General features: G+C 41.1%; 1 protein-coding gene across 2 annotated transcripts in view; it reads left to right on the top strand.

The window, feature by feature from the left end:
• The window catches only part of LOC140463064 (peroxidasin-like), a 200,236-nt gene that overhangs the window by 149,630 nt on the left and 23,325 nt on the right, over positions 1-27,281 (top strand). For both annotated transcript variants that reach the window (XM_072556721.1, XM_072556722.1), the window contains exons 12-18: positions 2,957-3,115; positions 3,448-3,560; positions 5,313-5,469; positions 9,318-9,426; positions 21,051-21,208; positions 22,695-24,198; positions 26,298-26,432. In XM_072556721.1, the coding sequence (XP_072412822.1) occupies positions 2,957-3,115; positions 3,448-3,560; positions 5,313-5,469; positions 9,318-9,426; positions 21,051-21,208; positions 22,695-24,198; positions 26,298-26,432 (2,335 nt within the window). The remainder of the gene's footprint in view (positions 1-2,956; positions 3,116-3,447; positions 3,561-5,312; positions 5,470-9,317; positions 9,427-21,050; positions 21,209-22,694; positions 24,199-26,297; positions 26,433-27,281) is intronic.

Genomic DNA, 27,281 nt, shown 5'->3' with positions numbered 1-27,281 from the left:
CCATATCATCATGAATCATCTCACCAGGATTGCCAACTTTTTTCCTTGGTAAATAATTATGCCAGTGTGCAGAGGTATAGTTTAGTCTTAATTTGAAGCTATTCTTCATTTGTACCTTTCAATCACTCTGTTATGATCACCAGCACAGAAATGGAAAGCCCTTAGAGGGGTGACAATGTTCCTTATAACTTCCCTTCATTGTGCACACCCCATTTGTTGTGCTGCCCAGTTTGTTTAAGATTGCCATGTGGCCATACCTTCAAGGGGTCGCTTCTTGTACTTGGCCTGTTTGTACGCAATACTCTGGATTCGTTCAGGGCCAGGGACCTGCACAGCTTTGATTACCTGATGTAATTTGAGAGTAATGAGCTTATGTAGTCAGTTTTTATTTTTGAATGTGAATGTAGAAATTTACAATAGAAAAGGTTTTCATGAGATACACATCGAAGATGATTTGCAATGGATTGAAAATATATTAGCCTATTTAAGTATTTTCTTTAAGTTAGGAGATTGGAAAAAGCTAGACTACATGTGATTCTGATACATTTTTGACAGTCATACAGAATGTACTGTACAGTGAAGATCTCAATTCCCTCTCCACAGCAAAGTTAAATATTGAATTTCTCTGCTACACAGCAATACATGCAAAAATACATTTTTATCTCTTCCACTTTGCATTTTTGCCATTAGTTTGTTTCTATTCCCCTATTTTGTTGGTTCCTGTACTGGGATATGGTTTCGTGATAACTGATCATTGTCCAGTTCCCAGACCTTACGGTCGTTTTGTAGGCATGACCCCATATAACATCTTATCGGAATATATGGCCACAGATGGCATACAACCAAGCTCAATCTTGTCTGATTGATGTGTGAACACATCTGGCAGATGTTGCTCTTCTGTGATCAGAAGAAGGAGATACTTTTTCTAACTACAAAGGGAATAATTCCAATGTTAATACTGCAACCCATCTTGTGCTCAGCTAACTTGACACAGACCAAACTGCAAACCTCAAATGATGGCTGAACAACGGAAGGGAATGGCTAGTGGTGTTATTCTTTGACTATTCATCCAAAGACCCAGATAATGTTCTGGGGATCCAGGTTCAAATTCTGCCACATGCCGAATGTGAATTCAGTAAAAAAAAACCCATGAAACAATTGTTGGTTGTCAGGAAAAACCTATCTGGTTCCCATTGGGGAAGGAGACCACCAACCTTAGCTGATCTGGCCCATATGTGACTACAGTGTCGAAGTGTGGTGCTGGAAAAACACAGCAGATCAGGTAGCATCTGAGGAGCAGGAGAGTTGCCATTTCGGGCATAAGCCCTTCATCAGGAATGAGGGTGGGGTGGAAGTGGGTTGGGAGATAAATAGGAGGGGGAGTGGGGTTGGGTGGTTAGGTATCTTGGAAGGTGATAAGTAGATGCAGGTGGGTGGGGAATGGTGATAGGTCAGGTCAGAGCAGAGGGTGGAGCGGATAGTTGGGAAAGAAGATGGACAGGTGGGACAGTTCAAGAGGGTGGTGCAGATTTGGAGGGTTGGATCTGGGGTGAGATGGGGGAGGGGAGGGGAAGCAACTGGTGAAATCGACATTGATGCCCTGTGGTTGGAGGGTCCTGAGGTGGAAGATGAGGCATTCTTCCTCCAGTCGTTGGGTGGCTGGGATTTGGCGGGGGAGTGGGGAGTTGAAGTGGCCGGCCACAGGGTGTCGAGGTTGTTTGGTATGTGTGTCTCAGACATGTTTTCTGAAACATTCCGCAAGTTGGCCTGCTGTCTCCCCAGTGTCGGAGACCACATCGATAGCAACGGACACAGTAGATGAGGCATTTGGATGTGCAGAAAAAGCTCTGCTGGATGTTGAAGACCTTTTGACTTTGATTTCCAACACCTGCAGTCCTCACTTTCTCCACATGTGACTCCAGACCAACAGCAAAGTAGTTGACTCTTAACTGCCCTCTGAGTAGTTAGGATGGGCAATAAATGCTGTCCTAACCAGTGACAACACATCCCAACCCATGAACAACTAAAAATAAAATCTGCACTTACTGTCTTAACCATTCAGTCATTGAGCATCCAAGGAGCAGGAGAATCAACGTTTCGGGCATGAGCCCTTCTTCAGGAATGAGGAAAGTGTGCCAAGCAGGCTAAGATAAAAGGTAGGGAGGAGGGACTTGGGGGAGGGCCGTTGGAAATACGATAAGTGGAAGGAGGTCAAGGTGAGGGGGATAGGCCAGAGTGGGGGTAGGGGCGGAGTGATCAGGAAGAAGATTGCAGGTTAGGAAGGCGGTGCTGAGTTCAAGGGATTTGACTGAGACAAGGTGGGGGGAGGAGAAATGAGGAAACTGGAGAAATCTGAGTTCATCCCTTGTGGTTGGAGGTTCCTAGGTGGAAGATGAGGAAGATGAAGATCTTCCGCCTAGGAACCCTCCAACCACAACGGATGAACTCAGATTTCTCCAGTTTCCTCATTTTCCCCTCCCCCCACCTTGTCTCAGTCCCAACCCTCGAACTCAGCACCACCTTCCTAACCTGCAATCTTCTTCCTGACCTCTCCGCCCCCACCCCCACTCCAGCCTATCACCCTCACCTTAACCTCCTTCCACCTATCGCATTTCCAACACCCCTCCCCCAAGTCCCTCCTCCCTACCTTTTATCTTGGCCTGCTGGACACACTTTCCTCATTCCTGAAGAAGGGCTCATGCCCGAAACGTCGATTCTCCTGCTCCTTGGATGCTGCCTGACCTGCTGCGCTTTTCCAGCAACACATTTTCAGCTCTGATCTCCAGCATCTGCAGTCCTCACTTTCTCCATTTGGTCATTGAGGAAGTCCAACTGATTAACACCTATTGGTATTCAGTATCCTATATAGTTTACAAAACATGCAGTTTAACTGAACACATTTTAATCTCCCTCCTTTCTTTTTCCCTCCGACCCTCTGATTACTCATTTCATTCAGGTGGTCAGTTGCCAAATGACCGAAGACACACTGTTTTATCTACTGGAACCCTGCGTATAGTAAGAGTTGCTGCTCATGATCAAGGCCAGTATGAATGTCATGCAATTAGCGTTGTAGGAGCAAAACATGTGCCAGTACAACTGACCATTGAGTCACTCGGTGAGACATGGCACTTTTATCATCAATCGTTCTGCTGTAGTATGATGAGTCATTCTGCACATCCTACAATGATCACTATGTCTCTAGAACTAGTTCAATTCCTCTGTGAGGCTGTTATTAATTAAAGATACAGCCATAATATTGTATGGATCTTTATCGTATTATTTGCATTCTTAAATGTAAAAATAATTTAGAGTATTTCTTCTGTTTCTGTACAATTTAGGTCATACGGCAACTACTGCCATATTTTGGAACATTAATGTTGAATTGTGTGTAAAAACAAAATAATAACATGATAATTTAATTCAGACTTGTGTTTTCTCTCTGGACAGTAACACCAGTGTTTATTCACACTCCATACGACACCACAGCAGAAACTGGTCAGGATGTGGAAATAAGATGCTCTGCACAAGGAGAACCTCACCCTATCATTACATGGACCAAGGTTTGGGTTTGGTCTTTTTTCTGAAGATTATTGGAGTGAAATCCTTTCCTTCCTTAAATGAAGAAAAGGAATGCTCTGCCACTCTATTTTTGGGTTTATGTCTTCCCTAAGATCATAGACATTTCATCCCTACATTTCTAATAATGTACTCTTCATTTGCCAGAGACTCTTAGCTTCATATTGGGAAAGATCACTTCTACTGTTCTCAACAAAGTTAAAAATCACACAACACCAGGTTATAGTCCAACAGGTTTATTTGGAAGTACTAGCCTTCGAAGCACTGCTCCTTGTTCAACTGTAAAATATAAGATCATAGGTCACAGAGTTTATAGCAAAAGTTTACAGTGTGATGTAACTGGAATGATATATTGAAAAAGACCTGGATTGTTTATTAAGTCTCTCATCTTTTAAAATGGACATGTTGGTTTCATTTCAGTTCAGGGACTTAACAAACAATCCAGGTCTTTTTCAATATATAATTTCAGTTACATGACACTATAAACTTTTGCTATAAATTCTGTGTCCTACAATCTTATACTCCACAACCACCTGATGAAAGAGCAGTGCTCTGAAAGTTAGTGCTTCCAAATAAACCTGTTGGACTCTAATCTGGTGCTTTGATTTTTAACTTTGTACACCACAGTCCAACACCAGCACCTCCAAATCATGTTCTCAACAAAGACTTTTTAATCTCACTTATGTCTGATAGTGGTATAGAATGAATGGTAAGGTGCCTCCCTAATCAAAACCTGACAAAATTGTAATGCTAAGGTAGCCCTGAAGGAATGGATTGGCTTCATTTTCAGGCCTTTACAGTCCAAAGCCAACTTTTAGAGAAAAAGAAATAGACAATGTTGAACATTCTCTGAAGAGCGATAAGGGATCCTGGAACATCTCCTTTCAGAGCAGTCAGCTTCTGCTTTGATTTTCTAACCGAACTCATGGACTGGGTACTTACATTGTCCCTGAACAGTCATAGACGACTGAAAAAGCAAGACTCATCCCTATGATCTAGGATTAAGTTAATATCCTTCACAGATTTTAACCTTCCCCAAAGGTTGCTGACAGCTTCCAACAAATTCTTTTTGAAAGGTACTTTCAGAGAAAAGCTGCGTTATGAGTCATTTCACCACATCATCATGTACATTTCAAAATTGCAAATGCTTATCTTCAATGTAAGGTAAGGAACTATCTTACTAAAACCATCAAAATGATTATATCAATCAAATGGCAGATGATGCAAATATAGATGTTAAGTATGCGCCCTTTCCATATTTCTGACAGTGGACATTCGGGCAAAATCTTGGCACATCTGCATTTCACCCTAAATTCATGCTACAAGCACCTTCATCCCTCTGCAATATGCTTGCAGTATTTTGCTGGAAGTTGTTTTCCCCATTCCAGAATTGCATCTATTGTATTTCTAAGAACTCCAAATCTTTCACACTAATTGCATGCTTTTCAGAATGCCAGAGCGAAGTGCTAGAATCCTAATTCTCACCTTGAGCCCACGGGAACATTAAGCACTTAATAGCATAAAATAATGATGATAGCAAGCCATGGATTTATGTGGCTGAGCATCAATAAACCATGGGTTAGATGTTCATTACTAAAATGAGAAGTGATTCAGAAACACATGATCGTTGTGTCTATTTCCCAAGAAAGGAAATACCAAAACTTCATAGAAGATGAAATAGATGGAGTATCTATGTTCAAAAGCTGATTTACTTCTGATTCTTTCTTTGTAAACAGGATGGTGTACAGATTACAGACAGTGGAAAGTTCTTTGTCACTCCAGAGGGATCTCTAATTATTCGAGATGTTGGAGAAGCAGATCAGGGCCGATATGAGTGTATTGCCCGTAATGCATTTGGCTTTATCTCCAGTAATATGTTGTTAACTGTCACTGGTATGTTACTGCAATTATCATTTTTTAAATATATTATGGGCAAAAAGAGTGCTTTCTAAGCTCTGTGGGTGGCACAGATTTGGTACAGAAAAAAAAAGTAATATTTTTCTCACAAAGGAAAAGAATGTACTTTAAAATAATGCATGAAGGAGTCAAATAGAATTGGGAGACAGTGAGTTACCTGGGATTGTTTTTTTAACTTAGCCAAATTTAGAACAGATTACACAGGCTGGCAGAGGCATGGGTGCGAAGACTATGGAAAGTAAATTTTGGTGCTTACTTGAGAGAGAGAATATTGAAGAGACAAGATTCAGCAAAACAAATGGCTCCTTATCCTTGATCTTTTTGCTCTTTCTTTGTGTAACAGACCAGACACTGGACTGTTACAAATTTACAAATGCACCTATGAACATAATTTTAATATTACTTAGTACTGTCATCTCAAGCCAGATTAGATGTAGAGAGACTGGAGCATTCCTGACTCCAGAAACCCAACCTGGGTTGGAAGGTGGGGACAGTGGGGGTCCCTAGAAGAACTGAAGGATGGAGGAGGCTGCCCGATGTAGAGCTGGGCTGTCAGACACCTGCCTCAGGGATCCAGCACCTTGTCCCAAATTTTTAAAAAATTATATGTTTCCCAGTCCTTATATCTCACCTACTCCATTTTATTCATGCCCCATCCATGCCAACTCATGCCCGTCGCACCTGCCTATACCCCCTCTCTTGTAGCCCTTATACTGTCCCTGCTAACTAAACCATTGGCGCCTCATGCCCTTCCTGCCAAACTAAACCCCCTTCACCCACCGACTAATTAGTCGTATTGCCCTCATGCCAATCATGCCCAAACATCCACCTGGACAAATGTCAAAACCCATGAATGGATAAGACAATATTGTTCCAAAAGTGTTTTGGCCCCTTTGTTATGTGGGAAAAAATTGTAAATTCATAGAACTGTACAGGACAGAAAAGGCGCATCGAGTCTGTAGTGACAAAAACTAATCTAAATCTACACTCGTCTCACTGTCCAGTACATGGCCCTCAGCCTTGAATGTTATGATATTTCAAACGTTCATTCAAGTACTTTTTAGAGTTTCCTGCCTCAGCCACCATCCCTGATCAAACCTTGCCTTTCCAATCATTCTCATGCAAAATCAATTCACTGCATTTACTTTCCTTAAACTGTACAGCAATAATTATTTATTCTAGTGCCCAATTATTTTCCCCAATAAACATTGGAATTCATAATCCCACATTGGAGAGTCCATAGCCACTTGTAGCTGTCAATCAAGCTGTGAAATGGCAGGTACCCTACTACAATAATGGATAGACTGAAGGACCTCTATCTGTGCTGTAAGACTCTACGATGGTTGTACATTGGTCCAGAACTACAAATCTAGAAAAGGGGATCTAAAGACAAAGTCAACAAGGCAAGAATTTTAAAAGCTTTGACAGCGTGAAATCTTCTTCTAACAGGTGCTCTTGACAAATGCTCTTGCCACTTTTGACTGGTCCCTTTTACAGATCCCTCATAATGCTTTTAACAGGTTCCATTATTAGAGCTTCTAATGGTTGCTATTGACAAGTCTGTTAACCATTCTGGTAGGCTTAACAGTGATGGGTTTATGCATTTTTGATGCACGTTTATGCCCATTTTTCATAGGGCATCCCCAAAGGTTTTCCAAGAGTAGACCCAAAGGGTAGATCTAAAGAGTTACTGAGACAACAGAAACAAATCCACAAGGTTCAATCCTGCTCTTACCAGCTCTAATCTGCAATCTTTCTGGGATTCACACTCCAAGGCTTTGAAAATTCAACCTTCATATGGAGGCAACTTCTGATTTAAATACCAGATGTCTCTGTAAAACCAAATAATAGATGAAATGTGGCCAGTCCTGTCAAAAATGAAAGTTGCTGTGTTTGGGGATGGTTCTTGAATGGTGAAAATTTGAGCCATGATTTATTACACTGTTTAGTCTGGGATGCTTGGAGTCAAGGCATTTCAGGATTTTGGAAAATGTTAAGATGCCTCACAACAAAGAAGTGTACCTGAGACATCTAGCAGTGACAAAACATTTAAAGCAGGAATAAAAAGTGTTTTATTTACTCAAACACTGTATATTCCATCTTTCTGAAGTACTGTACTTTTTTTAACACATTTATCAGTGACTGCTGAGCAAGCCTGGTGAAATTGTGTGCTGACTTGGCACTAACCGAGGCCCATAGTGTAATATAGTCACTAACTGAGTGTGGAATGATGCAGTCGTTGGCTGACAGTGTGTGGAAAAGGCTGGCAGGTCATGACGTTCAGGCAAGAAGATGAGTGGCAGTTTCAAAATTTGCTGTTTCCTCTCCTGATTGCCTGCCATACAGGCTTCCTACCTGAGGATAACATTTCTGAATTGGATACACTGGCAATTAGACCACAACGTAAGGACAGGGCTGACAATTGTGTGTGTAAGAGCTAATCGTTGTGTGAATATCGACAGAGGGACTGATGAAGGTGTGTGTATGCTACGGGTATGTAAATCATATCTCTGCCATGTCTCAGAAACCTTGAAATATACTGTTTTGAATGTATCCTTTTCTATTAACACTCCTGTTTGGATACTTTTTAAAGTTCATTCAGGGGATATAAGCATCACTGGCTGGGCCAGCGTTTATTGTCCGTCTCTCGTTGCCATGGAGAAAGTGGTGCTGGTGAACAGCATTCTTGCATCGTTATAGGCCATTTAGAGTAGGTGCATGCTCAATGCTGTAGGGAGGGAGTTGCAGAACTTTGACCCGGCAATGCTGAAAGAATAGTAATATATTTCCAAGTCTCAGATGTGACAAATAGGCAAATCGCTGTCTCCTGTTGCCTTGACTAACCATACAACATGTCACTGAAATACTTCATTGCATGTGTTTACACACATACTCAAACTGATGAAATAAATTCCAACTGGGTAAAGCCCAGCCTTGCCTCTCCTTAGCTAAATAAGAAACATATTAGCAACATTTCTTCAGTTAGAAATTGCTGTTAATAATATTAGCCTATTGTATTTAATTGGCCTTCTGTTAACACTACTTTACAGAAAATCTTAATTGCTTTAAATGGATCAGTTAAAATAATGGACAATAGTGTCTGCTACAAAAGGAGAAAATGTTGATCCAGGAAAACTGGAAATTTTAATTTGTACTCTGCTCTGAATACTCTCAGTTGATATAATATGACAATTATTGGTGCTTTGATAGTTTTGCTTTTCAGTTGCATGGTCTCCCTTGGGCAGCAGCAGCAGCAGCAGAACTGTGCTACAATACAATCTGCAACCTCATGACCCACATATCGCCAAAGATCCTCAGACAGCACCTTCAACACCCACGACCACTTTCATCTAGAAGGAGAAGTGCAGCAATACATGGGAACACCGCCTTCTGCAAGTTCCCCTCAAACCCACTCAGCATCCTGACATGGAAATATATCACCGTTCCTTCACTGTTACTGGGTGAAAATCCAGGAATTCCCTCCCTGAGGATATTAAGGGTCTACCTATAAAACATGGGCTGCAGCAGTTCAAGAAGGCAGCTCATCACCACCTTCTCCAGGGAGGCTAGGGATAGGCAATAAATGCTGGCCCAGCCAGCAATGCCCATGTCCTGTGAGTGAATAAAAAATACCTAACTTTTGTGAAAGTGTGCCCCAGTTGGGCTATTAGAAAACCAATATGAGTAGCTTTGTAACATCTGCGGTGTCGCAATACTTTTGATGCTGATGTCCATTTTCCCTTTATAAGGTTTGCTTTTTATAAGACAAGAAACTAAATAGAAATGTCTTTATACGTGTGTGTTTTTCATGCTGTGGTTTTCAGCCCTGGAGGGTGGGCGAACTGGTGATACATTTGTTGAAGAGTCTCTCCAGGAAGCCATTAGCAGCATTGACAGTGCAATTAATTCAACACGAAGGGATTTGTTTGACAAGTAAGTATGCAATAATCTCTCAAATCTCTTTCCAGCTTGGTCAATCACATTCATGAATTCCTTCACGTGTGAAAAATGTGAAAGTTCTTTGTGATTATAAATACTGTAGATATCTACTTAATTTTGAGTGTTAATACTATAACTCAGCTGTGTAAATTTCTCCAAATGTGTGACGATTTCAGCTCTGATTGCATTTTTTCTCAAATGTTTGAGCCACGTGGTGAACAGATTAAAGTGACTGAGCACTGTCTTTGTTTATTCAGCTGTGGACCATTTTCACATGAATTCTATTCAAACGTGACTTTTACTATTTAAGTGTCTGACTACAACTCCCTGTGATTTTCTTAATTTTATTGCTGAGTTTAGGTTTGTAACAAAGCCATACCACTATATACCGATGGAAGATTTTGGGAAAGCAAGGCAAATTGCATTCAGCAGAATATTTTACTCCTCGGCTGCATTGGCAATGAAGTAATGTTTTATAAGTAGATTAAATAAATTTTCATCAGCATGATACCCATGCTAAGAGTTAAATATTTTAGGATAAATTGTGTGGATGAAGCCCATTCTCCCTTGCTTATAGAGAATTATAGGGAAATCTTCTTGAGGCAAATAAAATAATTAGAATAATTGTTTGGTTAAGACAGAGAGAAAGCGCTGCCTCTGCAGGAGTTCAGGAAAAGCAAAGGCAAAACCTCAGAATTAGAGTTAGGCTGTTTAGGGAGAATGTTGGGAAATAAGTCACATATACCAGTTGTGGAAAACTAGAAGTCTCCAACTCGAGAAAGCTGCTGGGGCTAAGGTCAATTCACAATGTCAAAACTGAATCAGTTTTATTTGGTAAGGGTGATGAGCAATAAGCTGGTAGATCATCAGCTATTATCTAATAAAATAGTGGGCTGAACGGTCTACTCCTGGTCCTATTAGATTCCCTACAGTATGGCAACAGGCCCTTTGGCCCAACGAGTCCATACCGACCCTCGGAAGAGTAGCCCACCCAGACCCATTCCCCATATTCACCCCTGACTATGGGTAACTTAGTATGACCAATTCACCTAACCTGCACATCTTTGGATTGTGGGAGGAAACTGGAGCACCCGGAGGCAACCCACACAGACACTGGGAGAGTGTGCAAACTCCACACAGTCAGTTACCCAAGGCAGGGATCGAACCTGGGTCCCTGGAGCTGTGAGGTAGCAGTGCTAACCACTGAGCCACCGTGCCGCTTATGAAATTGATGCATTTTAAACGATGTGGGTTTCTAAAGTCATTTTTTTCAAGTTCAAAATTTGGATTCAGAAAGGCAATAAATAAAAATAGTGAGATGCCAAAGTTTGTTGAGTGTGTTATCTAGTAACTTACTCTGGCCTTATTTAGTTGAAAACTACTCATCACCAGAAGCATAAATTTATACTGTTGGGTCCCTCATAACAGAGTAATTTCTTGGATATATAAAGTTAGGCAAGAATATTGATATGAAATCCCTGAATGAGCTCTTGCATGATATTTTAATAGTCTATTGTTAAATTACTATTATTAAATTTTTTTCTCAAAAAACTGAGTGCTGAACCAATTCAACTGACCAAACAAGATTTGTTATTGCTCTGTTTCTTCAGGAACAGTTATAGCCCCAATATTCTGCTGGCCAGGCACACTTCTGACAACTATTCCTCTATCAGACCTTCCCACCCCACCCCCCCCAAAACCCAGTCTGCTCTCTTAATCCCCCACCATCCCCACCCACACTGAGCACTCCATCATTTAGATTAGAATAGATTCCCTACAGTTTCCCATCAGCCCAACAAGTCCATATCGGCCGTCTGAAGAGTAACCAACCAAACCCGTTCCCCTATGTTTACCCCTGACTAATGCACCTAACAGTATGGGCAATTTAGCATGACCAATTCACCTGACCTGCAAATCTTTTGGATTATGGAAGGAAACCAGAGCACTCGGAGGAAACCCATGCAGACAGTCGCCCAAGGTGGGAATTGAACCCAAGTCCCAGGCGCTGTGAGGCAGCAGTGCTAACCACTGAGCCACCGTGCTACTATTTACCTGGCATCCTACCCACCAGACACCCATTCTCACTTGGCACTTGAACCCCTTCAACAGTTACCCTTACCCAATGCTTAGATTACAAGCTTACCCTTTCTCAGTAGCTGTCAAAGTGATCAGCTGTGTTGCTGGACATTTGAACCTCAAGCACAACAACTGACTAGTGCAAAAGGGGCTGTGGTTTCCATGCCTATTCTCTCTGCTGCTGGATTCATGGATTCCTGCACAGGTTTATAACAGGAGATTCCCTGTTGAGGAACCTCCAGTGGAGTATTCATCTAATCAGGTGCAGAAATAGAGTTTCTGAAGAGTCGCACCAGACTCAAAACTTTAATTATAACGCTTATTTCTTTGTCAGGTACTGCCAGACCTGCTGAGTTTCTTCAGCTTTCTGTATTTGTTTCAGATTTGTTTTCCATCCTTAATTGGGCAAGGAGGAATTAACTGTATCATTGTTAGTCTGAATCCTATGCCTTTTGGACCACTACTATCTTCAATACAAGATAGTTCATTTGTTGCATTTATAAAATTCAGGTGATCAAAAGTAACAAGGAGAATAATTTACTTCACTGTATGTTCATTTCTCAGTTCCTGTTCTCTGTGGACGCCTTTTTTTTATATAATATATTTTTATTAAGAAAAAAATAGATTTTTAAATATTACAACAAATACAAAACAATGCAATTCAAAACAGTACAAAAATAGTACAAAACTAAACCCAAATAATAAAAGAAATTCCCCACCCCACCCTCCTATACGAATGTATAAACATATATAGAGAAGTATAAAATTTTTAAAAAACCTAAACTAGCTATTTAACTAAATAAATAAATACCTAACAACAAACAAATAAATATTAATAACTCAGCCCAGCCAAACAAAACACTCATACATTCACAAATCCTCCTCCCTGGATATTGGACTCATGAAACACAATCGTTACGGCTATATAAAAGCCCATGTTAGTGTGGCAGATAAATCTGTGTCCAGGTATTTCAAAAAGGGTTGCCATGTCTTGTGAAAATTCTCAGTTTTGTGGTGTACCATATTTGTGAGAAAATCCAGGGGAATATGCTCCATAACAATCTTCCGCCAACCCGACAGGCCTGGGGGGTTTCTGATATCCAACCTAGCAAGATATCCTGCATAGGATTTACGAGTATCTGGAACGGCACTGCTTGATTAGGGACAGCCAGCACGGATTTGTGAAGGGTAGGTCTTGCCTTACAAGTCTTATTGAATTCTTCGAGGAGGTGACCAAGCATGTGGATGAGGGTAGAGCAGTGGATGTAGTGTACATGGATTTTAGTAAGGCATTTGATAAGGTTCCCCATGGTAGGCTTATGCGGAAAGTCAGGAGGCATGGGATAGAGGGAAATTTGGCCAATTGGATAGAAAACTGGCTAACCGGTCGAAGTCAGAGAGTGGTGGTAGATGGTAAATATTCAGCATGGAGTCCAGTTACAAGTGGAGTTCCGCAGGGATCAGTTCTGGGTCCTCTGCTGTTTGTAATTTTTATTAATGACTTAGATGAGGGAGTCGAAGGGTGGGTCAGTAAATTTGCAGATGATACAAAGATAGGTGGAGTTGTGGACAGTGAGGAGGGCTGTTGTCGGCTGCAGAGGGACTTAGATATGATGCAGAGCTGGGCTGAGGAGTGGCAGATGGAGTTCAACCCTGCCAAGTGTGAAGTTGTCCATTTTGGAAGAACAAATAAGAATGCGGAATACAGGGTTAATGGTAGGGTTCTTGGTCAGGTGGAGGAACAGAGGGATCTTGGGGTCTATGTACATAGATCTTTGAAGGTTGCCACTCAGGTGGATAGAGTTTGTAAGAAGGCCTATGGAGTATTATCGTTCATTAGCAGAGGGATTGAATTCAAGAGTCGTGAGGTGATGTTGCAGCTGTACAGGACTTTGGTTAGGCCACATTTGGAGTACTGTGTGCAGTTCTGGTCGCCTCACTTTAGGAAAGATGTGGAAGCTTTGGAGAGGGTGCAGAGAAGATTTACCAGGATGTTGCCTGGAATGGAGAGTAGGTCGTACGAGGATAGGTTGAGAGTTCTCGGCCTTTTCTCGTTGGAACGGCGAAGGATGAGGGGTGACTTGATAGAGGTTTATAAGATGATCAGAGGAATAGATAGAGTAGACAGTCAGAAACTTTTTCCCCGGGTACAACAGAGTGTTACAAGGGGACATAAATTTAAGGCGAAGGGTGGAAGGTATAGGGGAGATGTCAGGGGTGGGTTCTTCACCCAGAGAGTGGTGGGGGCATGGAATGCGCTGCCCGTGGGAGTGGTAGAGTCAGATTCATTGGCGACCTTTAAGCGGCATTTGGATAGGTACATGGATGGGTGCTTAATCTAGGATAGAAGTTCGGCACAACATCGTGGGCCGAAGGGCCTGTTCTGTGCTGTATTGTTCTATGTTCTATCTATGTTCTATATCCTTCCTTGCACAGAACGTAAGAATATTGAAAAGTTTTTCTTATGCGCGTCTGCAGGAAATACAATGGGTAGGCCCAAAAGGAGAGAAATAGGGTCCTTCTCCATCCCTACACCTAAAATCCTCTCCATTGCACCCACCACAGCGCTCCAATATGTTTGAAGCCTGTCACAAGACCAAAGACAATGGGTAAGAGTGCCCGTGCAGACCTTGCACTTGGGGCATGTTGAAGATGCCCCTGGTTTAAATTTTGACAAACAGTCTGGGGCTAAGTGGACCCTGTGGAGAATCTTCAACTGTAAAGCATGGGTCCTATTGCAAATTGATATCTTTCTTTCATTCTCCAAAATATCCTCCCATGCCTCTGAAGAAACTTCAACACCCAGCTCTCTTTCCCACATCTTGCAGACTCGATCAGACTCATCTGAGGTGGCACCCCCCCAATTAGTGATATAAAGTACTGACAGTGAGTGTACTCTTGGCCCTTAGTACCCCTCTTTCTATGTCAGATTTGTAGGGATCAGTCAAAAGTGTGGTCTTTTTCTGAATAAAATCCCTAACTTGAAAAAAACAAAAGGGGTCTCTATTAGGTAACTCATACTTCTGTACTAACTGATTGAAGGACATCATTACATCTCCCTCAAATAAATCACCCATGCAAGATATACCCCTAGCTGCCCAACATTTAAATCCTGAATCTATCATACCCGGTTGAAAACCTGGCATACCCACTAAAGGTGTAAACAAAGATGTTTTGCCAATATTACCTTCCCTCTGCCGAATTGCCCTCCATGCTTTCACAGTATTGATGACTATTGGTTATGGCAATATTCCCTAACTGTCCTCACCTTGTCCAAAAACAGCAAACTGATAAGGGGGCACCTTACCTGGGAGGCTTCGATATCTAGTCATATTGAAAGAGGGTCCCCACAAACCCAATCACTCACGTCGGTCAAAAGCGAGCTTAATTGATCATTTTTAATGTCCGGAACGTCTACTCCCCCCAATCTGTGAGGCAACTGCCGTTTGGCTAATTTAATGAGGGGCCGTTTACGTTGCCAGATAAAGGACTAAACCAACCGTTCAGTCTCCTGAGTGTTTGTTTGTTGAAAATCAGGGGGAGCATCCGTATAGGGTATAGCAAACAAGGGAGAATATTTATCTTAATAAGCGCTATCCGACCCAACCACAAGACTGGAAGTGCCTCCCATCTTTGGAGATCTTGTTTAATTTTTCAAATAATTGAGTAAAATTGGCTTTGAACAGCCAATCCAGAACTGGAGTAATGAATATGCCCAAATACACAAAACCCCCCTGTGACCACCTAAATGGGAATCTAAAGTCACTCAAGAGCCAACTCTTTCGTAAGACCACCCATAGGCATAGCCTCTGATTTAGCAAAATTAATTTTATACCCTGAAAAAGTGCCAAACGCGTGAATGCATTGTATCAGGCAAGGCACTGAGACTGCTGGATTTGTCAAGAAAATTAGAACATCGTCTGCATACAGAGAGATCTTATGTAATTTTTACCCAACTTCTGGAGCTGATATATTGAGATCACCACGAATGGCCTCTGCCAACGGTTCAATCACCAACGTAAAAAGTAATGGTGAAAGGGGACAGCCCTACCGGCTGCCCCTAAAAATATTAAAGTCACTTGATTGTACCCCGTTGGTAATGACCGCCACGAGAGGTACACTGTAGAGAACCTTTACCCATCTTATGAAAACTTCACCCAGACCAAACCGGTCTCGAGTATAGAAAAGGTACGGCCACTCAACTCTGTCAAATGCCTTCTCTGCATCTAAAGAAATCACCAATCCCTGTATTGACCGCTGTTGGCATGCTTGAATTACGTTAAGCAGCCTCCTAACATTATTGGAGGATCTGCAACCCTTTTTGAAGCCCGTCTGATCCTCTTTAATAATAGAGGGTAACACAGTCTCCAGTCTTAAATCAAGAGCCTTAGAGAGGATCTCAAAGTCCACATTTAAGAGCGAGATGGGCCTATATGAAGCACAGTCTTCCGGAAACTTCCCTTTTTTAAGGATAAGTGAAATATTGGCCTCTCTGAGATGGTGGGTGACAAACATGACTGTATGAATCATTAAACATATTCAGCATCGGGCCTGACAGTATACTTATAAATTCCTTATAGAATTCACTGGGAAGTCCATCAGGACCGGGTGCCTTTCCACTCTGAAGCTGCCTCACAGCTTCCTGCACTTCTTGCTCTGATAACAGGGAATTGAGAAAGGACTGTTGTTCGGGATTCACACCCAGGAGCTTCAGATCTCTAAAAGATGATTCCATTTTGGCCTGCCCCCCCCCCGCTTACAATTCTCAGACTGATATAACTTAGAGTAGAATCTCTGGAATGCCACATTAATCTTTTTATAATCACATGTTAGGTTCCCAGACCTAATCGCTGTAATGGTTTGTGGGGCACTTCTCTTTCTGGCAAGGTATGCTAAGTATTTGCCTAACTTGTCACCATGCTCATATAACCTTTGCTTTGCAAAAGCCAGCTCCTTCTTTGCTGTCTGTGTGAGCACGGAATTTAGTGTAGACCACAGTGCCGTAATCTTCTGTAGTTTGACCAACGAGGGTCTGTCAAAGTAGGCCTTCTTGGCTGCCTTCAACCGTGCTTCAAGGAGATGTTGCTGCTCACCCTTCTGCCACTTCCTCCTGGTGGAATATGAAATAACTAACCCCCGGCATAAGCTTTGGCAGTTTCCCAGAGAACAGATGAGCTATCAACCAAGCCTATGTTGATATCTAGGAATGCCCGAAATTCCCTAGAGAAATACTCCACAAATTTACTGTCCATGAGAATGAAGGGGTCCATTCGCCAGTACCTTGAATCCACTGTAACATCCTTAATCTTAACCATGAGATACACTGGAACATGATCAGAGATGGCAATATTACCAATCGTACAGGATGCCACCAGATCCAGGGTTACCGCAGGGGTCAGAAAAAAATCAATCCTCATGTGACATCTATGCGGATTGGAGAAAAATGTGAAATCCCTACCTGTAGGGTGGAGACACCTCCAGACGTCCACCAACCCTAATTCCCCGCACAAACCCAATAACTGTTTAGTTTGTGCAGAGGGTATCGAGGGACCTTTAGGCAACCTGTCTACTGTGGGGTCCATGAGGTAGTTAAAATCTCCCCTGATAATGATGTGCTGAGACTTGAGACTTATCAGTTTAGAAAAAGCATCTACCAAGAATTTAATAGGATGAGCTGGGGGACAATAAACATTTAAAATGCCATATTCTTCCCCATTTATCCAGGCTTTAAGAATTACAAACCTCCTGTATGTGTCTTTAACACATTCCAACAATTTAAATGAGAGATTTTTCCTAACCAATATAGCCACTCCCCTACTTCTGGTATTAAATGATGAAAAATAAACTCTGTCAAAGCCATTCTGCTGTAATTTCAGATGCTCCTTGTCATCCAAATGTGTCTCCTGTAACAAAGCAATATCCACCTCCTTTCTAAGACTCAAGAGTACCTTCTTCCTCTTAATTGGTGAGTGACTTCCCTTGATATTCCAGGTACACCATTTAATCAAATCATTAGCCATCATCTTCTGCAATTACATTTAAATTCCAGAGAGGAGGAACCCGAACCACAAATTGCTGAGCCTTAGTGTCGCATAGTCCACCAAACATATAAACTACATAAACTAAAACCACTACATTTAACAAACATACAAAATTATTATAAATAAAAAACAACAAAAACCAGAAAACAAACTAAAATATAAAATGGCAATAGCGCTGAGTAGGGGAACTCACCCTCTGCCCAGAGGGAGCAACTACCCATCCCAAACTGCCCATTAATAGGCATCTAACCATCTCAACCACCTTCACTTCTCCCAGCTAGAGCCGCATCGCAAGCACAAGCTAAAAAGAATAAACACCCCATAGAATATCAATATGAATTTTAAAAATTATTTTATATAAAAAAGGGGAATAAATACCCCACCCATCCTTTGGTATGTCCTAACTTAGAAATTTAAAATGTACATCTTAACCACCGCCAGACATAGTTTGAACCAAATTATTATCAATAGAGGAAAAAAAAGGGAAAAACAAAGCTCCAACCGGATTTCCTCCATTTCTTTTACAGAATGATAAATGCATACCCAAGCAACAATATTTATACACACTACAATTGTTTAACTTAGGCTAGTTTGTCCACAAAGTCTCTTGCCTTCTTCGGTGTGTCAAAGAGATGCATGGATCCATCTAAGGTGACCCAAAGCGGCACAGTGGTTAGCACTGCTGCCTCGCAGCGCCGGAGACCCGGGTTCAATTCCCGCCTCAGGCGACTGACTGTGTGGAGTTTGCACGTTCTCCCCGTGTCTGCGTGGGTTTCCTCCGGGTGCTCCGGTTTCCTCCCACAATCCAAAGATGTGCAGGTCAGGTGAATTGGCCATGCTAAATTGCCCGTAGTGTTGGGTAAGGGGTAGATGTAGATGTAGGGGTATGGGTGGGTTACGCTTCGGCGGGGCGGTGTGGACTTGTTGGGCCGAAGGGCCTGTTTCCACACTGTAAGTAATCTAATCTAAAAAAAAAGCACTGCTGGATATCTCAGAGTACTGAATCCCAAGCTCCTTCAGTCTTCTCTTGACACCATCGTACGATTTTCGTTTCTGGATCAGCGCTGCTGAAAAGTCCTGAAAAAACATGATCTTAGACTCCTCATAAATTAGGGCCTTTGGATCCTTCCCCTGGAGTCTGGAAGCCTCCACGACTCTCTCCTTATCCCGGTAACTGCACCAGGAAAGGACGAGGGCATTGATCCAGACCTGACCTCCGTGCTGCGACCCGGTGAGCCCTCTCTATCTTCAATCCTCTCATGCCAGTCTCCAAGTCAAGGAATTTTGGAAGCCAATCTTCAACAAATTCCATAGGCCGCTCATCTTCCTTACCCTCAGACAGACCAATGATCCGCATGTTTTTTCTCCTGCCCCTGTTTTCAAGATCATCCACTTGGTCACGCAAATTACGAACCTGCATCTTCAGGGCTTGGATCTCTTCCTTGAATGAACTGGCATCAGCTTCCACCATTGTGACCCTGTGCTCCACCTCATCCGTCCTCTTCTCCAGGTCTCCTAGCTGCTGCTCATGCTTCTGCAGCATGAGAGAGACTGGAGCCAGCTTCTCTTCAATCTGTTTCCCCAACATCTCGCGAGATTTCGAGAGCTGGTTCACCAGGTCCTGGAGAGTAATCGGCTCTGAGGCTGCTGCAGACTGAGCTGCAGGCCCGGCCTCGGATGCTCCTCCTCCCTTTTTAGGCATTTCTGGACAGCTGAAAATACGGATAAGTCAATTTTTAAATGTTTCTTGGGGCTCCACAATCTTTCCAACACCCCAAGGAATCCTGATGGCCTGGGTTGGGCGGGTTAAAGGACCGTCTTGTTCCTGCTGCAATGCGAAGCTCTGCAGTGTGATCTTCTCAGGTCGCCGCCATCTTGGATCCCCCGGTGGACGCCTCTTCACAGTAGTATATTTAGATTTTGAGTATTGCTGAACAAAGACCTATTTTGTTGAAGCTTTTCATCAGGACAATTAGCAAGAAATAACAAAGTATCGACAAAGCAATCTTTTTATACTAGGTTAGCAAGTTGGATCTGATTGGTAGAGATATTGCCATAGAGAATGAAGTTAGACATTGACTGACAGTTAACTATCAAGCTTTGTTTAATTATCTTTTAAAAATGATTCTGAAGCAGGGTCATTGGACCTGAGATGCTAACTCTGACTTCTCCCCACATATGGGGAAGGGGGGAGATGAGATTTTCCAACACTTCCTGGTTTTGTTTGGTTAAATTTAAACCAGGCAGGTTGACTCTGATATTCGAGCATTGTACTACCAAACAACTACATTTAGATCTGTGCAACTGCCTTATGAAGCAATGTGAACATAAGGTTAACCTTCAGAATAACAGCAGTCTGATTGCATATAGAATTTTCTTAGAGAATTTGGCAAAATGGGTTGCTACCTAAAGAGCTTATTTTATTTAAATGTTAATTGATGATTTTCATAAAATTGGCAAACATATAATGCTTATGTGTGTTGAATGTTTGCAAGCTGGGGTTTGAGATCAGGTTATTGGAGTAAAAGGAGAGCTGACCAGAGGATGGACCGTGAGCTGAAGTTCTATTAAACAAGCTTAGAAATAGGGAACAGAACATAGAAAGGTATATGTCAGAGTGTGGAAATCTGTTTGAAGGTTTGATTATGTTTCCATCAAGTGTCCTAATATATTAATTCTGAAAAAGCAAAGACAGTTTACTCTTAATGTATGTTTTATTGAAACAAACTGGAATGCTCTAAAAACAGTGCACTTTCATTAATAGAACGTCACCATGGGTGGTGGGTATATTGCTGAATAAGCCAGTAAATAGGTCCGGTGTTACTTCAGTTCAAGATTAAGACTGAACATCACTCATTGAAACTTGGGTATGTCCACGTGTGCTTTGGTCACGTCTATTGTGGGAAGAATCCTTTTCACCAAATGGGCACAGGGAAATCTTGCCTCTCATAACAAAAGTTGCACCCGGGGGAGCGAATCGAGGGGAAGAGTTAGGAGTGTTATGTGGACACGTTCCATAACGTTCTAGGTATCATTCTCTGTGATTGCAAGACCAGTCACCATCCTAGCAGTGTTCTGATCTGGAATGGCTGAATACAACCAGTCTTCTGCGTATCAGGGCTTCTGTCTGGCCACTGCCCATGCAGCAGTCAGATATGGAGGTGTGGAATTGTGGTGTCTGCATAGGTTATATTGTACATGATCTGTAAGTTTAATTGAACATTTTTGCTGGTTTGTCCCTTCTGAAATTTTCCTCAGGATAAGTAAAAGTGATAACAGTAAAAGTGAAAGACAACTAGTCTTGTGGCTGAAACATTTCAGTCTGTTCTCAAATTTTAATTGCCTGTTTGTTACTGTCAGCGGTGCAGAGGATCTGTCTGCAGAATGCTTTGAACCAGTTTCTAAGAATTCCATCAAATGCTTTCTAGTTTTGTTGCAGATAAGGTTGTATCCTTCCAGCAGCCAGTCTTTCCAGAATGAGTTTTGCCTTGTATTTCACAGGCGCCCACGTACTCCAAATGACCTATTGGCCCTATTTCGTTATCCACGTGACCCTTATACTGTGGAAGCAGCAAGAGCAGGTGAAATCTTTGAGAGAACATTACAACTGATTCAGGAGCATGTTCAGCAAGGCCTAACTGTGAACCTTAATAACACAAGTAAGTGACAATTGATTTCCTCTCAAACAACTTTATGATGTTATTTGTTTCTGTTTGTTAATTCATTATTTGCATAACTTGAATACTATTACATTCCGTGTGACAGTCAATATCCAACAATGTTTTTGAAAATTTAACAAAACTAAGTTGCAAGAATGATAGTATGAAAACTGTTTTATTGTACTGTCATTTTCCAAGTGGCTTAGAAATCTTGCTGCAGGTAGGAGAAAGGAAAGTTGAAAATGTGCAAGACAATCCTCAAAAAGAGAGTTTGTTTTCACATATAGGCCATCAGTTGTAACTTTAAACTATGTCATTTCACTTTACTTAACTCCTTCAGCTAGTAACAAAACATTTAGCCAAGCCGCAGTTCACTGATTCAATCCAGTGCTTTTATTTCCATTGTTATCAAGAATGTTCTAAACATTAATCTTTTCTTGGATTTTTGTCCAGAATTACAGTTTTAGCATATGTTTTTGTGCTATCATAGTCCACCTTGAAATAGTGAACTCCTGTAAACTAAATATTACCTTGTATGCATCCTTAAGGTCCCATTTTAGCTGTCTTCATTCAAGATGAAAGAGGTCAGTTTCTCTATATAATCCTCTGATTCACAGATCCACCTCAGTTGTGTAAATTTTAAAGAATAATAGTCTCAAAATCAATTCTTCAGGAAACTCTAATTTCTTTCAACAACACATCTGCCTCCTCGGCCAGATTCCCATCCCTTGACAACTTGCTTTGACAACTGTTCCAGTCGTTAAATTCCTCTTAATTATTTCTTGGGATCAAGAATTGTGCTTAAATGAAAATTTACTGGTTATCTACTTATACCACTTCATGCTGCAAATTAAAAGAGATTTGGGATGATAAATTATATAGGGCCTGTAGATGGTTTATGTTTTAGGTCCTGAATTAGTGTTTTTTTTTTACTTTTCATAATCACATTTGCCCAGGATAATCAGATATTGACACTTATGATTTTCTTTACTATTAAAGTTAAACCTGAGTATTCACAAATGCATAATGCATTACACTGTAAGTTTTTTTAACAATTGCTTACAGCATCAATTGTGATGTTTCATATACTCGATATATAATGGTGCAGAAAACTGGTGCAGAAAACTAATCCAGCAAAGAAAACAACGTATTCTGACATTAGTATGCTGCTAATACCATCATCTAGCGTTCCGGGGGTGAATCTACTTCCTGCAACACCTCAGCACATGTTTGTGTTCCAGGAAATGTACCTCAAAAACAACTGAGCAGACAAACAAAAGAACAAGCAGTTTTCAACCACAACCTTTCAAAGTCCTGTTATGAATATCAAAACAGTGAGAGCTTAAGCTGTGGAATAATGGAATTATTACATACTTGCAACTATATTGAGAGAATATTCCATATATCTAGAATCATTTCAAATAATGCCTGTGCTGAGTTATTGCAATTGGTTCTGATTTTGTTTTATTTCAAAATTTATTTTTAGGTTATCGCTATAATGATCTGGTTTCTCCACGGTACCTTAACATGATAGCGAATATCTCAGGCTGTACAACTCACAGACGTTCCCCTGACTGTGCAGACATTTGTTTTCATCAAAAGTATAGAACACATGATGGTACTTGTAATAACCTGCAGCATCCAATGTGGGGGGCATCACTGACTGCTTTTGAAAGACTTCTGAAACCTGTCTATGAAAATGGATTTAACCTTCCCAGGGGCTCCGGTCTGAACCCAGAGGACAGTAGGCGCCCTCTTCCGTTGCCTCGTCTGGTGTCCACAACAGTGGTTGGTACTGAAACTATCACTGCAGATGACCAGTATACTCACCTTTTAATGCAGTGGGGTCAGTTTCTAGACCACGACTTGGATTTAACAGTGGCTGCACTGAGTATGTCTCGGTTTTCTGATGGAGAGCCATGCAACAAGTTCTGCACCAACGATCCTCCGTGTTTTCCAATTTTAATCCCAGATGATGATCCTCGTGTGAGGAATGGCCGATGTATGTTCTTTGTGCGATCCAGTCCAGTATGTGGCAGTGGAATGACCTCCTTATTGATGAATTCGGTTTATCCAAGAGAACAGATAAATCACTTGACATCCTACATTGATGCTTCTAATGTTTATGGGAGCACAGAGCACGAGTCACGGGAGTTAAGGGATCTAACTAATCAGCGTGGTCTGTTAAAGGCCGGTCAGATTGTACCTAAATCTGGTAAACATTTGTTGCCTTTTGCAACAGGCCCACCAACAGAATGCATGAGGGATACAAATGAGAGCCCCATTCCATGCTTTCTTGCAGGCGATCATAGATCCAATGAGCATATTGCATTGACAGCAATACACACACTGTGGTTCCGTGAACACAATCGAATTGCAACAGAGCTACTGAAGCTCAACCCGCATTGGGATGGTGATACCATCTATCATGAAGCACGAAAAATTGTTGCCGCACAAATGCAGCATATTACGTACACACACTGGTTGTCCAAAATCGTGGGAGATGTTGGAATGAAAATACTTGGTGACTATAAGGGTTACAACCCAAATATCAACGCTGGTATTGTCAATGCTTTTGCCACAGCAGCTTTTCGCTTTGGCCACACTCTTGTTAATCCAATTCTGTATCGACTGAATGAATCCTTCCAGCCAATTCCTGAAGGCCATCTTCCATTACATAAAGCTTTCTTCTCACCATTTAGACTTATCCAGGAGGGTGGCATTGACCCACTTCTTCGTGGTCTTTTTGGTGTCCCTGGGAAAATGAGAGTTCCAACTGAACTTTTGAACTTGGAGCTCACAGAAAAGTTGTTCTCCATGGTGCATGCTGTTTCCCTCGATTTAGCAGCAATGAATATCCAACGTGGGCGTGATCATGGAATACCTCCATACAATGACTACAGGGTTTTCTGTAATCTCACATCTGCTTACAGATTTGAAGATTTGAAAAATGAGATCAAGAACCCAGAAATTAGAGAAAAGCTAGAAAGGTAAACATATAATAAAATATAAGTGTACTTTTCTGCTGGAATTTGTGCTGCTGGTTTAAAATTCTGCAAATCTAAGCAAAACCAGTTAATATTTCTTTCCCTTTCAAGCATCTTGAACAACTCCAAAGTTGCATATGCCATTATACTATATGGGTCAGATATAGAGTACTTCATAGTTGATTAAATCATTTGACTTAACGGCTGCTTTGTAATGCAGAGTAATGCCATCAGCGCAAGTTCAATTCCCCGACCAGCTGAGGTTACCATGAAGGTTTTTTCAATCTCCCTTCTCTCCTGATGCATACTGACCCTCTGGTTAAACTTACCACCAGTTATCTCTCTCTCTGAGAGAACAGCCCTATGTCCTTATGATATGTTGATACCTATGATCCACTGGAACTATGGTGACTTTACCTTTATTGCTACCCAAACATATCTTCCCATTTTCCATCTGGATTGTCAATATTGCACCCTGGGTGGAATGGTTCAAATGGAGAAAATTGTTGGCAGTTTTTGCCTATTGATTGATGTTGACCACGAATTGGAGCTTCACTGTCCAAAGCTGTTTCACTTTGGAAAGTGGATTCTTTCATCTCTCTGAATTCACAAACAAGTACAGCAGGGAACAAGTTATTGTCAGAGGATGTGGCTTCATCAAATCCTGTCAGTCAAAACACTCAAATCCAAAACCGCTCTGGTTGTTGAGTCCTACTGCTGGAAATATGAAACAAAAACAGAAATTGCAGGTTTGAGTCAAAACAATCAACTGTTTTCCATGCAGATGCTGCCAGGCCTGCTAAGTTTCTCCAGCAATTTTTCTTTGTTTGGTTTCAGATTTCCAGCAACTGACATTCCTTGTTTCACTTTAGTGATTGGATTCTTCATCGTCAGATCTATGACAGAATGTACATTCACATTATGGGGTTGACTTTCATTTGATTTTGAGTGTTAATGGAGCAATTAAAGTCTCAAAAGGATAGTATTCTAACCTGATTATCCCTCGGTAACTCACTCAATAGGGCAACTAGGTCTAGTTGCCATCTTAGTTTAAAATAGTTTTAGAAGTTTGCTGAAAAGAGGTGTATTGCTGAAGCTCATTTGAGCTTGATACTTTGCTGAAGTCATTGACCCGAACTGTTAACACTTTTTCTCTCCACAGATGCTCCTGAGTATTTCCAGCATTTTCAGTTTTCATTATTCTTGAATTTCATTGAAGTTTGGTATTAGCTGACCAATAATGGTACTGAACACATAGTAATACTAGCAGATTGCAACTACATTTTGTGGTGAAAGTGCTATTTCACAATAAAGAATGTGAACTTTGGATTCATAAAACTCGATAAATATAAAATTGAATCTTCAATCTAGAATAAACAACCAAACCATTCTTATTGATAAAGGTCTGCAAGTCCCAAGCCACTTTGTGTGAATATAGATACCACACAATCATCAAAAAACTTACAAGGTGTGATTGGATGCATTAATAAACAGATGGTTTGGGAAGATAGGTAGAGTGATGACAACATCAAAGTTCGAGAGAGCTTCCATGTGGTAGCTAAAATAGCTGAAGAGGTTGAACAGAGACGATTGGAGATGCCAAGTTGAAGACATGGCGGTAAGACCTTGATGGAAGATATAATTAAAGCTAAGTCTTTTGAGTTTAGTTTAATATTTGGGGTTAGAGAAAATGAGTGTGATAAGGAGAACCTGGAAATGCATACAGTAGAATAATGGATAAATTGGAATATAATTGGGTAGGTCTTGGTTTGGTGACACAAAGAGCATTGGAAAAATTGATCAAGAAAGTGATGACATCTTCAGAAGTGGTGACTTGAGTTAAAGTCAGCTGTGAGCAAATTAACATTGGTGACGTTAAGCAGTTGTCTTGCTGGAAAGTTTGAAACACAATTCTTGGTGAAAAAGGTCAAAGGTAAGTTATGCATCCACTGTCCTTCAATCAATAATAACAAGGTTTGCTATTGAATAAACATTATTTCTGATTGGTCATTTGTTCAGTTTTGTTAGTGAGTAACTTGTACCAACAGTATTTTAGAAGTCTTTAATTAATTTACAGATAGCTAACTTTATTGCTGTTGTAGGTTATATGGTTCTCCACGGATTATAGACCTTTGGCCTGCCCTGATGGTAGAAGACTTGATACCTGGAACAAGAGTGGGACCAGTGTTGTTATGCCTGCTTAGTACACAGTTCCGTAAACTAAGAGATGGAGACAGGTAAATGTACACGTTATGTTGTCTAATCATCTGATTAAAGGAAATCATTTATGTGTTTGGCATCCAAAAGTTGGTCTTAGTTGATTTTTTTTCTCATGCCAGTAATAATTGATGGTTGGATTATTATTCATCAGAGTTAATTGGAGGGTTCTGGACCATGAGAAAATCTTCACACATTTATTATGTTTGTTCATTGATTTCAGTTAGAGCTATTCTGCGTCTTTCTATCTGCCTGCTACATTTTATATTTTACATAATTTTGAAAGTTTGTTGAATCTATTGTGATGCTTGTGGAAGGATATTGAAGGGATCAAAAAAAGGCATAAAATATTTTTTACTTGTAAACTCAAACCTTTGGCAAGGTCCAACACAGGAGACTGATAAAGAACGTAAAAGCACATGGGATCAGAGTAAGTTGGCAAGTTGGATCCAAAATTGGCTTAGTGGTGATAGAAGGCTGTTTGTGAGACTGGGGGCTGGTGTCCAATGGCATATCATCTGGATCAGTGCTGGGTCCCTTTATTGTTCATGATATATATGAACGATATAGAAGAAATATGGGGGACCTAGTAAGTAAATTTGTGGATGACATGATGATCAGTTGAATGGTAGACAGTGAGGAAGAAGGTCTTAGATTATAGGAGGATATAAACGGATTGGTCAACCGGGCAGATCTGTGACAGATGGAATTTAACATTGTTAAGTGTGAGGTGAGGCACTTCAAAAGAAGTAACAAGACAAGGGAGTACTCGATGAATGGCAGGACACTAAGAAGTTCAAAGGAACATGGATCCTGGGGTGCTTGTCCACAGATCTCTGAAGGTGCCAGGACAGGTTAATAGTGTAGTT

Source organism: Chiloscyllium punctatum, chromosome 37, assembly GCF_047496795.1.
Source record: "Chiloscyllium punctatum isolate Juve2018m chromosome 37, sChiPun1.3, whole genome shotgun sequence".
In the NCBI taxonomy this organism is placed as follows: domain Eukaryota; kingdom Metazoa; phylum Chordata; class Chondrichthyes; order Orectolobiformes; family Hemiscylliidae; genus Chiloscyllium; species Chiloscyllium punctatum.
This window is presented reverse-complemented; position numbering and strand designations above follow the sequence as displayed.